Below are 14,576 nucleotides of genomic sequence, written 5' to 3'. Positions count from 1 at the left end.
TATTACTTTTTGACATTGCTCATATTCCTGTGGCTGTTCAATTGATTGGGATGTTTGCTTCATTCTATGCCTCAGTGATTGTGAGTTTTTGATGTGTCCGGCACTTTACAATGCCTCTTCTTGTAGAATGAAATTCTTTCCTTTGGAATGCTCATTTATCTGATTAGGTCACATAGTTGAGCTCAGGGACCACTGTTGAGCATTGACAAGGAAAGTCTGCCCCCTCATTTCTTGAGTCATCAGATCAAGGAGCCTTATCTGTTTACCTAAAGAGAGGGAGAGGAGGAGGAGGGAGGTAGAGAATAGACATAACACGGAGTACCAGCCAGGAGAGAGTTTACAAAACAAAAAGAGGTAGATAAAAGTGGGCGAGGACACGCACTGGTCTCCACAGCGCCGAGCTGTCACAAGCCATCTGGGTCCTCTCATAATCCCCCATCAAACAGCCCGACTGGCCAGAAAGAAAAGAGTGGAGGAAAAGAGGGGAAAAGGAGGGAGAGATCTGGAAAGAGAGAGAGATTTGGATGGTGAGAGAGAGAAATATCTGGGTGGGGGAAAAGAGAGAGAGAGATCTGGACAGTGAGAGAGAGAGAGAGATCTGGACAGAGAGAGAGATATCTGGACGGTGAGAGAGAGAGAGAGATCTGGACGGAGAAAGAACAAATGTGAAGAGAAAAGCGAAGATGCCGGAGAACAAGGCGACAGTGTACAGGACCAGCAGCTACCTGTCCCACTCTGCCTACAGGAAGATCAAGCGGGTTCTGAGCTTCAGGAGGCGTGAGTTTCTCAGACCACACAGAGACCCACACAGAGACCCACACACAGGCACCAACACACAGACCCACACAGAGACCCACACAGAGCTGCAGTGTGAGGCAGGCTGTGTAGACAGGTGGTTTCGGGGTATAGAGGGTTTGAGTTCTCTTGTCTGAGGAAAGGAAAGAAAATCCCTGAACCATCAAATTCGTACTCTATAATCAGCTGTTTATTAAATTAGCATGGGGGATCTTAAATCCTGTCTCTCTCTCTCTCCTCTCTGTCTGTCTCTCTCTCCTCTCTGTCTGTCTCTCTCTCCTCTCTGTCTCTCTCTCTCTCCTCTCTGTCTGTCTCTCTCTCCTCTCTGTCTCTCTCTCTCTCCTCTCTGTCTCTCTCAGGCGTGTTTGGCCAGCGGCTGGAGGAGACGGTTCTGTATGAGCGGCGTTACGGGGTGCACATGGCACCGCTGGTGGTGGAGCAGTGTGTGGACTTCATCCGGGAGCGGGGTCTTCTGGAGGTAGGATTGTTCCGCCAGCCAGGCCAGGCCACGCTGGTTAAAGAGTTACAGGATGCCTTCGACGCTGGGGAGAAGCCCTCCTTTGACAGGTAAGAGCTCTCCAGTCAACACAAACAGGTTCTATTTGATTGCAAACACTGCAGTTCCCAAGCAAACAGATCAAGTTCATGAAGTTATACCTATGCACCAGGTATGTCTGGATGTCTCACTATATGTAGTTGCTCACCCACATACACTGGTAGTGATGTGCTGTATTTTAAGTGTGTGTGTGTATGTGCGTGTGTGTTTGTCATCCTAGCAGTACAGACGTGCACACCGTGGCGTCGCTCCTGAAGCTGTATCTGCGGGAGCTGCCAGAGCCACTGGTGCCCTTCTCCAGATACCAGGACTTCCTGGTGTGTGGCAAGAAGATCTCCTTTGAGAGGAAGCAGGTAAGTGTCCACCCAGCCGCAACATGCAGGCCATGCTGAGATGCATCGGATAAACAGATGAAGACAGAACACAACCGCTGATCTAAAAGTCCAAGGGAGAAATCTAATTGATAAACTCCACCAATGGTTAATATTGTGATAGGAGCAGCGTAGCGCACTACCTACAACAATATCTTTGCCTGTATCTCCAAGAGTTTGACAGAACTACGGCATCTTCTTCATCAACTTCCAGTGGCTAACTTCAACCTGCTCAACTACATCTGCCAGTAAGTCTACCGTTTACCTGTAATTTACAACAATTATCACAAATCAAGATAACGTCAAATCTGCATACAACATACAATGCATTTCCAAAGCAATGAATGGAAATTGATTGAGTCACTACAGCAGGGTTCCCCAACTGGCGGGCCGCGGGGGATTTTATTTGGCACCTCAACTTTTCTGAGCAATATAAAAAAATATTGTACTGTATTTATTTTTATTTGTTTGTTTATTGTTGGACATCCAAGTGATTTTAGTGTTGGGAATCTGTTCCAAAGTATTCCCATTTCCAAAGTATAATAGAGATATACCGAGCCTTCACAAAGTATTCAGACCTCTTTGATTTTCCCACATTTTATTACGTTACAGCCTTATTCTAAAATGTATTAAACAAATGCACACAATACCCCACAATGACAAAGCGAAAACAGTATAAAAACGCATACCTTATCTATGTAAGTATTCAGACCCTTTCCTATGACACTTGATATTGACCTCAGGTGCATCCTGTTTCCATTGATCACCCTTGAGCTGTTTCTACAACTTGATTGGAGTCCACCTGTAGAAAATTCAATTGATTGGACATAATTTGAAAAGTCCTGTCTATATAATGTCCCACAGTTGAGATTGGATGTCATTGCAAAAACCAAGCCGTGAGGTTCAAGGAATTGTCCGTAGAGCTCCGAGACAGGATTCTGTCTAGGCACAGATCTGGGGAAGGGTACCAAAATATTTCTGCAGCATTGAAGGTCCCCAAGAACACAGTGGCCTCCATCATTCTTAAATGGATGAAGTTTGAAACCCCCAAGACTCTTCCTAGAACTGGCTGCCTGGCCAAACTGAGCAATCGGGGGAGAAGGGTCTTGGTCAGGGAGTTGACCAAGAACCCAATGGTCACTCTGACAGAGCTCCAGAGTTCCTCCGGGGAGATGGGAGAACCTTCCAGAAGGACAACCATCTCTGCAGCTCTGCAGCACTCTACCAATTAGGCATTTATGATAGAGTGGCCAGACAGAAGCCACTCCTCAGTAAAAGGCACATGATAGCCTGCTTGGAGTTTGCCAAAAGGCACCTTAAGGACTCTCAGACCATGAGAAACAAGATTCTCTGGTCTGATGAAACCAAGATTCAACTCTTTGGGCTGAATACCAAGTGACACGTCTGGAGAAAACCTAGCACCATACCTACGGTGAAGCGTGGTGTGGGTTTTCAGCGGCAGGGACTGGGAGACTAGTCAGGAATGAGGCAAAGATGAACGGAGCCAAGTACAGAGAGATCCTTGATGAAAACCTGCTCCAGAACTCTCAGGACCTCAAACTGGGGCGAAGGTTCACCTTTCAACAAGACAACGACCCTAAGCACAAAGCCAAGACAACGCAGGAGTGGCTTCAGGATAAGTCTCTGAATGTCCTTGAGAGGCCCTGCCAGAGCCCGGGCTTGAATCCCATTGAACATCTTTGGAGAAACCTGAAAATAGCTGTGCAGAAACACTTTTATTTTTAATAAATTAGAAAACATTTTTAAAAACAACAACAGTTTTTGCTTAATCATTATGGGGTCTTGTGTGTTGATTGATGAGAAACAAACACAATTTAATCAATTATAAAATAAGGCTGTAATGCCAAAAAAATTGGAAAAGGTCAAGGAGTCTGAATACTTTCCGAAGGCACTGTATGTGATCGTATACAAACATAAGCAAGGTTTGAAATTATTCTATTTGAGTCAAATATTATAACTGTTTTTGTTTCTCGCGGTCAATTCTACAAATTATTTTTCATTATGTTCCGTCCCCCTGGCCATCTAGCTCAAGAAGAATCGGCCTGCAGTTGAATCTAGTTGATGATTCCTGCACTATAGGTTCGTTTTATGTCATTTCAACAAGCCATGACCACCACCATCTCAGATGGTTCTGAAATCATTTCTGTAGTTAAAAACAGATTAGATTAGAATTCCTGCAACATAATTTTGATGAAATATAATTATCTGAGGAATTAAGCTAATTGATTGCATTTTAAGTTATAGAAGTCAGTAATGTTCAATAAATATAGTACCCAACATCCGATTGGGAATCCAAATAGATTGGAAATAGATACGTGGAATCCAAATAGATTGTCAAAAGCCACCCAGAATCCTATCCACCCAGAATCCTATTCGTACATAATGTATACGGTATCAGTTCTCTATGTCTGACTAGTAGTATGGAGCTGCGGCTTGGAGTTTCTTCATCCTATGTAACAAATTCTCAGTGAATTTAGTGATGTTTCCCCCCCTGTTGAGAGTTATTGAAGTTGTTAGGTTTATGTCCCATCCTACATCCCAATATGACCAGGTTATGTCCACTAGATGGTGCTGTTGCTGCTATTATTATTATTATTATTTTTTTTTAAAGAATTCCCCCCCTCAATGCTAAAGGGATAAATAGTTCACCCATATTGCCAAATGGTTTCCTTACCCTGTAAGCAGTTTATGGACCAGGTACGACAGCAATCTATGCTTTGGTTTTATTTACCTGGCCACTGTTTCAAATGCTAACTGTTTCAAATTTGTGGCAGAAATCCAATGCAAGTCAATGGTACCTATACTAGCATTTTCACGTTTAATATCCAAGTAACATTGAGTTACACAATCCATTTTTAGCTATTTCAGGATGTTTTGCACATGAAGCATGGCTTTTGACCATCCTCATGTCTAACTGATTGTTAAAAAAAAGGTTGATCTAAATCAGATGTCAGTTACTATATGTTTTTAATATTATATGAATCCTATAAATTAAAATGACAAATTTGGGTGAAATCAATTAGTTTAATTTCTCAGAGATCAAATGATTTGTATCCCAGAAAAATAATGGTGCAAAAATGCTAATCATATATTTTTCTAACAACAGAAACAATTTCAGAACAATTTGAGATAGTGGATGTCAAAATCCTCTTTCTTGGACTTTTTGAGGTGGAACGACCCAATAGAATTGGCCTGTGGCCCAGTCACAACATACGCCATACAGCCTCATCTGTTCAACCATGACACATTTCTGTATGTTATGTAGCAGATGTGACAAAATCGACTCTGCCCAAGTCTCATACAGATAAATCACTGCCAATACAGGTTTTTGAATGAAGTCCAGTCCTATTCTAGCAGCAACAAGATGAGCACCCAGAACCTGGCTACTGTTTTTGGCCCAAACATCCTACGACCCAAAGCTGAAGATCCAGAGAGTATCATTGGAGGTGAGTGAGAGTCAGTGGAGTCTGGTGGGAGGAGCTATAGGAGGATGGGCTCATTGTAATGGCTGGAATTGAAATTAAGGAATGGAGTCAAACGTGATTTGCATATATTTGATAGCATTCCATTAATTCCATTCCAGCCAGTACAATGAGCCCGTCCTCCTGTAGCTCCTCACACCAGCCTCCACTGGTGAGAGTGTTATTCAGAGAAAGAGACATGGATCAGAGCTAGACAGAACTAGCCAACAGATACAGAGCCAGTGAAGACAGACTGAAACAGATATAGGCAGATAAAGATAGTGTCTGTCTGTCTGCCCATGTGTCCTTGTGACAGTGTTTATATCAACACATTGTTGTGTAACATGCTATGTGCCATGTGATGCTGTTTGTACTGTATGTGTCCAGCTGTTACTCAGTGTGTGTGTGTGTGTGTGTCTGTGTGTCTGTCTGTCTGCCCCCCCCCCCCCCCCCCCCTACCCAGGGGCAGCCGTGGTGCAGCAGCTTATGTCCGAGCTGATCAGGGAGCACCTGTGCCTTTTCTCCAGGGAGGGGGGAGACATAGAGGCCCCTGGCTCTTCACGCCCTGACTCTTACCCATGTCAGAGATGGAAAGGAGACCAATTCGAGGGGGCACACATCCAGCCAACTGCCCAGACCCAGTCACATGATTACAGTCTGGGCATAACAGCCGAGCACCTCCCCCAACAACAGCTAGCTCACCATCCTTCACCTTGCTGCCGCCAGCTCTCTCTGCCTCTGATCCATAAGAGGAGAGGGTCGGCCCAAAACCCAGATGAAACCAGCTTAGCCACACGGCTGTCCATCACAGACCACCAGCAGCAGCCAGCTGAGGTGTTCTCTCCAGTAAGTCTTGCTTCTGGGCCTCTGTACCACAGACACACTCTATCCCAGTCAGAGTCCCAGCCCACTGAGACCGCAGACAGCCCCCACCCTGCCTCCCAACTCACAGAATCTGCCTCCACAGTGACGCTACAGGCTGCCCCAGAACCCAGCAGCATACTGCCCATTGGCTGGAGGGGCCCAGAGGATCCCAGTTGGGCTGCAGAACAGGGGACTACTGGCACCAGTGGTAGCAGTGAGGCTCAGAACAGTACTCTGTCTGTCTATGACAACCTGGACACACTAGAACGCATGGAGGAGGTGGCTGCGGATGGTGGTGGGGGCCGCCCTGCTGGCCCAGTGGAGGTGGGCACGGCCAGCATGGTAGACACCAGAAGCTCCTGGTCTTCCTGTGAGATTCTGTCCCTGGAAGACAATGGGTGTGGTGGGGTCAGAACCAGCCCAGGACGGGGGTCCACTAGGTTCCCCTCCTTCAGGACTGACCCAGGAGACGAGGACCTCCCTCCTAACTCCCCAGCCTCCTCCTCTGCCCTCACTGATGCCCCCCTGAGCACGGGCAGCTCGGAGGTCTTCCTGCCCTCTGCTCCTCCGGACCTCCGCGTCCCCCCGGCCTCCCAGGCCATGCACTGGCTCTTGACTGGCCTCAGACAACAGATGGCCAGGCAGAGGGCTGAGTTCGAGGCCAAGATCCAGAGGTAATAGAACTGTGAATAAACCATGGAAATGCAACAGCAGTCCTTGTCAACAGTCTATATACATGCTACATTAAGAACACCTGTACAAAACATTAAGAACACCTGCTCTTTCCATGACACCAGGTGAATGCTATGATCCCTTATTAATGTCACTTGTTAAATCCACTTCAAATCAGTGTAGATGAAGGGGAGGAGACAGGTTAAAGAAGGATCTCTAAGCCTCAAGACAATAAAGACATTGATTGTGTATGTGTGCAATTCAGAGGGTGAATGGGCAAGATAAAAGAGGAGGGAGGGAGAGGAGGAGAGGGTGAATGGGCAAGATAAAAGAGGAGGGAGGGAGAGGAGGAGAGGGTGAATGGGCAAGATAAAAGAGGAGGGAGGGAGAGGAGGAGAGGGTGAATGGGCAAGATAAAAGAGGAGGGAGGGAGAGGAGGAGAGGGTGAATGGGGAAGATAAAAGATTAAGATGCCTTTGAACAGGGTATGGTAGTATGTGCCCCGGTTTGTGTGTGTCAAGAGCGGCAACACTGCTGGGTTTTCAAGCAACAGTTTCCTGTGTTTATCAAGAACGGTCCATCCCCATCCAAAAGACATCCAGCCAACTTGACACAACTGTGGGAAGCATTGGAGTCACCATGGGCCAGCATCCCTGTGGAACGCTTTTGACACCTTATAGAGTCCATGCTCTGATGAATTGAGGCTGTTCTGATGGTAAAAGGTGGTGCAACTAGGGTAGCCTAGTGGTTAGAGTGTTGGACTAGTAACCGGAAGGTTGCGAGTTCAAACCCCCGAGCTGACAAGGTACAAATCTGTCGTTCTGCCCCTGAACAGGCAGTTAACCCACTGTTCCTAGGCCAATACAAATAAGAATTTGTTCTTAACTGACTTGCCTGGTTAAATAAAGGTAAAATAAAAAAAATAGGAAGGTGATCCTAATGTTTAGTACACTCAGTGTACAGTCTATATAGAATCTTCAACATGTGCCAATAACATATTAGTCCTACATGTTACATGTTACACCACAGTCCTGTAGTACCAGCAGAGTGAAACCTCTGTGTGTGACTCCTTGTCCTCTGTCCTGTCTCTCCCAGGTTGGAGATGCGTAACGAGGCCCTCCAGGGGGAGGTGGTGGGACTGCGGAGCAGCCTGGAGCAGCAGCGCCGCTGGTACAGTGTGGCCGAGATCAAGATCCGCAACGTGGAGCGTGCCAGGGCCGATGCCGACCGCCGCAACACCACTCTGCAGAGGGAGATGGAGCAGTTCTTTGATACCTTCGGAGAGCTGAGCGCTGAGGCCCGGAAGAGCGAAGGTTAGGGTTAGCACCCCTGGAGAGCTGAGCGCTGAGGCCAGGAAGAGCAAGCATATCTTACAGAGCTAGTCAGATTAGAGAAAGATGCCTTTATCAGAGCACTACAAGAGCAGTATCAGGAGAAAACACCATCCATCTGAATAGAATATAGAGAGAACTGTCTGTTGCCATGATTAATCCATATTGGATTTGTCTCATAATGAGTTGTACATGTTTGAGGATGGTTTTGAGATGGAACCTGCTGAGATGGGCAGCTCTGCTCCGATGCCTTAGACATTTTGGACATTTTGGACACCAGACCAGACCAGACTAGAATGAGGTGGACTGGAGACGATGGAGACAGACAAGAAACATAAGCTACTGAGCTCACTAAATGTGTCTATGACTGAAATGAGCCCTATAATATACAGAATCAAAACTTGGAGACTTAATGGATGGCTGACAGCTGGCCTGGCCGTTGATATAATAGACAGGCCTAGACCCAGCCAGTCTGTCCTGAGCCACACAGGAAAAGTTTTGAAAGAGATCTGGAAAGTTTCATAACAGTCTCATAGAATCTGACCCTACGAGATCCGGAGTACTGCTGGTTTTCAGTTCTACCCAATAATTCATTACACCCACCTGGTGCCCCAGGTCTAAATATGTTCCTGCATAGAAGGGAATAAAAAATTTTTTTTTGGGGGGGGGGGGGGGGGGCATTATAACTGGCTTCAATGTTCAGATTTGAATGTGAGGCCCAAACAAGGTGTTGAAACACAGAGAATATGTACTATTCCCAGTCTCTGACAAGAACCCACAGCCATTTAGACATGGTGTGAAAGCTGATCTTAAATAGGATTTGATTTAGTGCTTCCAAGTATTGAGGTCATGTTCTGAGTTTGTCTATGAGGGTGTCTAAGAACAGACTCATATTACAGATGCAGGTATTTCACACTGCTATAAATATGAAGGATTATAATTTGGGACCCATCTGAACACTATTCCACTTTGTTGTGACAGGGCAGGGTGAGTCACAGCTTTTAACAGTACACCACCTGAAAATACTCTGTAGCTTTTCCACGAAACCAATATGTATAGTGCAATATTAACATCCTGAATAATAAAACATACTTTTACTAAATCATTTTGCAGAGGAACGTGCGCACACACACACACTGAAACACGCATGCAAGCACGCAAACACACACACTTGTATGACATAAAATAACCAAAGACTTAAGCAATAGATCCTGTCTATAGCAATAACATTTTATTGAGCAGAATAAATTTTTGTCCTCCTTTGATGTCAAGTGATAATCATCTCTTGAGTTTTTGCATATTTTTCAGACAGGATGAATATAATGGAACATATTAAAGGTGCAACACAGGATTTCTATTTGCATTGTAATTTCAGAAAAAAATGCCATAATATATCTGGTACTAATAGTGGAATGATGGTGTTTCATGACCCGCCAGTGTTGTGATTGGCTGCATCTGTTTTCAAACTGGGAAAGCTATTCTGACTTTGTAGCTATGTTATCTAGTGGAAATTGCTCTGTCATTTTCTGGTTGCTATAATTCTACACAGTTTGCTCAATTTCAGTTTATGTGAGAAAACAAGCACTGCATAGTGTAGGGAATCAATATACCATCTTAATTGCTGTGAAATATCTTTTCAATAACAAACAATATAATTTTTTACAGCTGTTTGAAACTGGTGGACCAAAACAAAAGATACTTTTGGTTTTGGTCCACCAGCATCAAACAGCGGTTTTGGTCACTATTCAGTGATTGTTTTTTTCACATAAACTGAAATTGAGCGAACCGTGTAGAATTTTCTAAACCAAGAAATTAGTGATTTCCACTAGATATCCCAGCCACAAAGTCAGAACAGCTTTCCTAGTTTGACCACAGATGCTGCTGTGGCAGAAAAGGAATCAACAGGCGAATACACCAGCCAATCACAACACCGGCGGTTCAGTAATATTGCGACACACTATCATTTCACTATTACCGGCAGATATATTTTTGACATTTTTTAAAATTAAGATGCAAAAATTTGAGGAAAAAATCTTATGTGTAGCACTTTTAAGGAGTCATCAGTGATGCATCTCTGAATAAGACCACCAGTGGGCGCCCATACATGGCATTGCACAGCAGAGAACACACAAGCAGTAGGGACAGGCCAATCTAACAGATTCTACCTCCAGTTTATAGACTTCACTATGTATCTATGTCTTGAAGAAATGTGTATTCAACAAGTTTGATTGCATTAAACAGCAAACCAGGCAAAGTGTCTGTATTGATTGTTTGATAACAAAATGAGTGATAGAGATAAAGACATAAGATAGCATAGACCAGTAGGGTTTGGTCAGTATGATTGGGACCTGTGGACTGTAAACACAGGGTTTGGTCAGTATGATTGGGACCAGTGAACTGTAAACACAGGGTTTGGTCAGTATGATTGGGACCAGTGAACTGTAAACACAGGGTTTGGTCAGTATGATTGGGACCAGTGGACTGTAAACACAGGGTTTGGTCAGTATGATTGGGACCAGTGGACTGTAAACACAGGGTTTGGTCAGTATGATTGGGACCAGTGGACTGTAAACACAGGGTTTGGTCAGTATGATTTGGACCAGTGGACTGTAAACACAGGGTTTGGTCAGTATGATTGGGACCAGTGGACTGTAAGCACAGGGTTTGGTCAATATGATTGGGACCAGTGGACTGTAAACACAGGGTTTGGTCAGTATGATTGGGACCAGTGGACTGTAAACACAGGGTTTGGTCAATATGATTGGGACCAGTGGACTGTAAACACAGGGTTTGGTCAATATGATTGGGACCTGTGGACTGTAAACACAGGGTTTGGTCAGTATGATTGGGACCTGTGGACTGTAAACACAGGGTTTGGTCAATATGATTGGGACCAGTGGACTGTAAACACAGGGTTTGGTCAATATGATTGGGACCTGTGGACTGTAAACACAGGGTTTGGTCAATATGATTGGGACCAGTGGACTGTAAACACAGGGTTTGGTCAATATGATTGGGACCAGTGGACTGTAAACACAGGGTTTGGTCTGTATGATTGGGACCAGTGGACTGTAAACACAGGGTTTGGTCTGTATGATTGGGACCAGTGGACTGTAAACACAGGGTTTGGTCAGTATGATTGGGACCAGTGGACTGTAAACACAGGGTTTGGTCAGTATGATTGGGACCAGTGGACTGTAAACACAGGGTTTGGTCAGTATGATTGGGACCTGTGGACTGTAAACACAGGGTTTGGTCAGTATGATTGGGACCTGTGGACTGTAAACACAGGGTTTGGTCAATATGATTGGGACCAGTGGACTGTAAACACAGGGTTTGGTCAATATGATTGGGACCTGTGGACTGTAAACACAGGGTTTGGTCAATATGATTGGGACCAGTGGACTGTAAACACAGGGTTTGGTCAATATGATTGGGACCAGTGGACTGTAAACACAGGGTTTGGTCTGTATGATTGGGACCAGTGGACTGTAAACACAGGGTTTGGTCTGTATGATTGGGACCAGTGGACTGTAAACACAGGGTTTGGTCAGTATGATTGGGACCAGTGGACTGTAAACACAGGGTTTGGTCAGTATGATTGGGACCAGTGGACTGTAAACACAGGGTTTGGTCAGTATGATTGGGACCAGTGGACTGTAAACACAGGGTTTGGTCAGTATGATTGGGACCAGTGGACTGTAAACACAGGGTTTGGTCAGTATGATTGGGACCAGTGGACTGTAAACACAGGGTTTGGTCAGTATGATTGGGACCAGTGGACTGTAAACACAGGGTTTGGTCAGTATGATTGGGACCAGTGGACTGTAAACACAGGGTTTGGTCAGTATGATTGGGACCAGTGGACTGTAAACACAGGGTTTGGTCAATATGATTGGGACCAGTGGACTGTAAACACAGGGTTTGGTCAATATGATTGGGACCAGTGGACTGTAAACACAGGGTTTGGTCAATATGATTGGGACCAGTGGACTGTAAACACAGGGTTTGGTCAGTATGATTGGGACCTGTGGACTGTAAACACAGGGTTTGGTCAGTATGATTGGGACCAGTGGACTGTAAACACAGGGTTTGGTCAGTATGATTGGGACCAGTGGACTGTAAACACAGGGTTTGGTCAGTATGATTGGGACCAGTGGACTGTAAACACAGGGTTTGGTCAGTATGATTGGGACCAGTGGACTGTAAACACAGGGTTTGGTCAATATGATTGGGACCAGTGGACTGTAAACACAAGTAAACACAGTTTACCCACCTTTTATTTTGAGAGCGTGACTTTTTTCACGGCGTCCCGGCGATCAGAGTTTACCCACATCTTTCTCTTACCACTACATCACTGATTGGGACCTTACAATGATGATTTAAGAGTCGACCTACCCCATATCTTATTAATAGCTTACAGGAGCAAGATCGTCAGACTCATGTTCAGATTTTCAGCCTTGTATATTACTAAACTGCACAAACCAGAGACACACAACCCCACTCAATGTCCCTCACACATTAGATTCACTCAGTGAAAAACAATAACCCAGAGAAAAAAGCCTTTGGGAGGTTGTGGGGCGGTGTTGTGTGCTCCATGGAGTTGATCTAGAAATCTTTCTCAGATATATTTATTTATTTCATTTAAAAAATAAACTGTTTTCGCTTTGTTATTATGGGATATTGTGTGTAGATTGATGAGAAAAAAATGTATTTAATCCATTTTAGAATAAGACTAACAATTTCATCTCATTTTAGAGGCTGCAACATAACAAAATGTGGAAAAAGTGAAGGGGTGTGAATACTTTCTGAATGCACTTTATCTTTCTCAGGGCCACCATGATCACAGCTCCAGTCCAGTTTGTTCCCAGCAGACTGCCACCATGAACACAGCTCCAGTCCAGTTTGTTCCCAGCAGACTGCCACCATGAACACAGCTCCAGTCCAGTTTGTTCCCAGCAGACTGCCACCATGAACACAGCTCCAGTCCAGTTTGTTCCCAGCAGACTGCCACCATGATCACAGCTCCAGTCCAGTTTGTTCCCAGCAGACTGCCACCATGATCACAGCTCCAGTCCAGTTTGTTCCCAGCAGACTGCCACCATGAACACAGCTCCAGTCCAGTTTGTTCCCAGCAGACTGCCACCATGATCACAGCTCCAGTCCAGTTTGTTCCCAGCAGACTGCCACCATGATCACAGCTCCAGTCCAGTTTGTTCCCAGCAGACTGCCACCATGAACACAGCTCCAGTCCAGTTTGTTCCCAGCAGACTGCCACCATGATCACAGCTCCAGTCCAGTTTGTTCCCAGCAGACTGCCACCATGATCACAGCTCCAGTCCAGTTTGTTCCCAGCAGACTGCCACCATGATCACAGCTCCAGTCCAGTTTGTTCCCAGCAGACTGCCACCATGATCACAGCTCCAGTCCAGTTTGTTCCCAGCAGACTGCCACCATGAACACAGCTCCAGTCCAGTTTGTTCCCAGCAGACTGCCACCATGATCACAGCTCCAGTCCAGTTTGTTCCCAGCAGACTGCCACCATGATCACAGCTCCAGTCCAGTTTGTTCCCAGCAGACTGCCACCATGAACACAGCTCCAGTCCAGTTTGTTCCCAGCAGACTGCCACCATGAACACAGCTCCAGTCCAGTTTGTTCCCAGCAGACTGCCACCATGAACACAGCTCCAGTCCAGTTTGTTCCCAGCAGACTGCCACCATGATCACAGCTCCAGTCCAGTTTGTTCCCAGCAGACTGCCACCATGAACACAGCTCCAGTCCAGTTTGTTCCCAGCAGACTGCCACCATGAACACAGCTCCAGTCCAGTTTGTTCCCAGCAGACTGCCACCATGAACACAGCTCCAGTCCAGTTTGTTCCCAGCAGACTGCCACCATGAACACAGCTCCAGTCCAGTTTGTTCCCAGCAGACTGCCACCATGAACACAGCTCCAGTCCAGTTTGTCCCCAGCAGGACTGAGGCAAAGACATTAGCATGGATCTGTCGGTCAGGTATCACAAGGCTCTTTCTCAGGACATCAAGGTCCAGAATTATCACGATTCCTAAGTCAATGTGGGTCTCGCCAGTGTTGATTTTCATGTCCCAAGGAGAATGTCCACTGTACTCTCAACCTTACATGACGCACCGTATCAAACAACCTGTCAGTTAATGGTCCAGCATTGAGACTGCTCTGGACACCAGGGGGTGGAAAAGAACACAATGAAAGAAAGCTACATATCAGTGATGAGACCTGTCTTTGATTAACCCTGGAACATTTCTCCTGTCACCACACTGAGGTTCTAGAGGTTCCACAAACACACGTATCGCTATGAAGTCAATCAACACACAGTAAAGCATTAGAGGCTAGATTCAACATTGCCCATTGAAGGATTGAGAATGAGAGGGTATCTGGAGGACAGAGATTGCACAGAAAAGGAAAGAAAATGCAGACTCAAGACTGATGGGAAGATGACACACTTGCGCGTCGCTTGTGTTTAGGGGGAG

The 14,576-nt window shown here is 45.5% G+C and overlaps 1 protein-coding gene across 1 annotated transcript; it reads left to right on the top strand.

The window, feature by feature from the left end:
- Nucleotides 1–390: 390 nt before the first annotated feature.
- LOC139388437 (rho GTPase-activating protein 24-like) lies at nt 391–13,071 on the top strand. Its single transcript, XM_071135097.1, has 8 exons — nt 391–777; nt 1,155–1,362; nt 1,572–1,704; nt 1,897–1,970; nt 5,068–5,189; nt 5,668–6,742; nt 7,836–8,053; nt 12,904–13,071. The coding sequence occupies exons 1-8, from the start codon at nt 684–686 to the stop codon at nt 12,912–12,914; spliced, it is 1,935 nt and encodes a 644-aa protein (XP_070991198.1). The 5' UTR covers nt 391–683; the 3' UTR covers nt 12,915–13,071.
- Nucleotides 13,072–14,576: the final 1,505 nt, after the last annotated feature.

The sequence above is a fragment of the Oncorhynchus clarkii genome, chromosome 29 (assembly GCF_045791955.1).
Source record: "Oncorhynchus clarkii lewisi isolate Uvic-CL-2024 chromosome 29, UVic_Ocla_1.0, whole genome shotgun sequence".
NCBI classification, from domain to species: domain Eukaryota; kingdom Metazoa; phylum Chordata; class Actinopteri; order Salmoniformes; family Salmonidae; genus Oncorhynchus; species Oncorhynchus clarkii.
Note: the sequence above shows the minus strand (reverse complement) of the source record. Positions and strands in the feature narration are given on the sequence as shown.

What these genes read in the sequence shown, in the direction of transcription:
- LOC139388437 (XM_071135097.1), top strand. Translation starts at nt 684, where the DNA reads ATGCCGGAGAACAAGGCGACAGTGTACAGGACCAGCAGCTACCTGTCC. An exon ending in TCTCCTTTGAGAGGAAGCAG is followed by an intron (nt 1,705 to 1,896) that starts GTAAGTGTCCAC and finishes TGTATCTCCAAG; the next exon opens with AGTTTGACAGAACTACGGCA. An exon ending in CTGCTCAACTACATCTGCCA is followed by an intron (nt 1,971 to 5,067) that starts GTAAGTCTACCG and finishes CTGCCAATACAG; the next exon opens with GTTTTTGAATGAAGTCCAGT.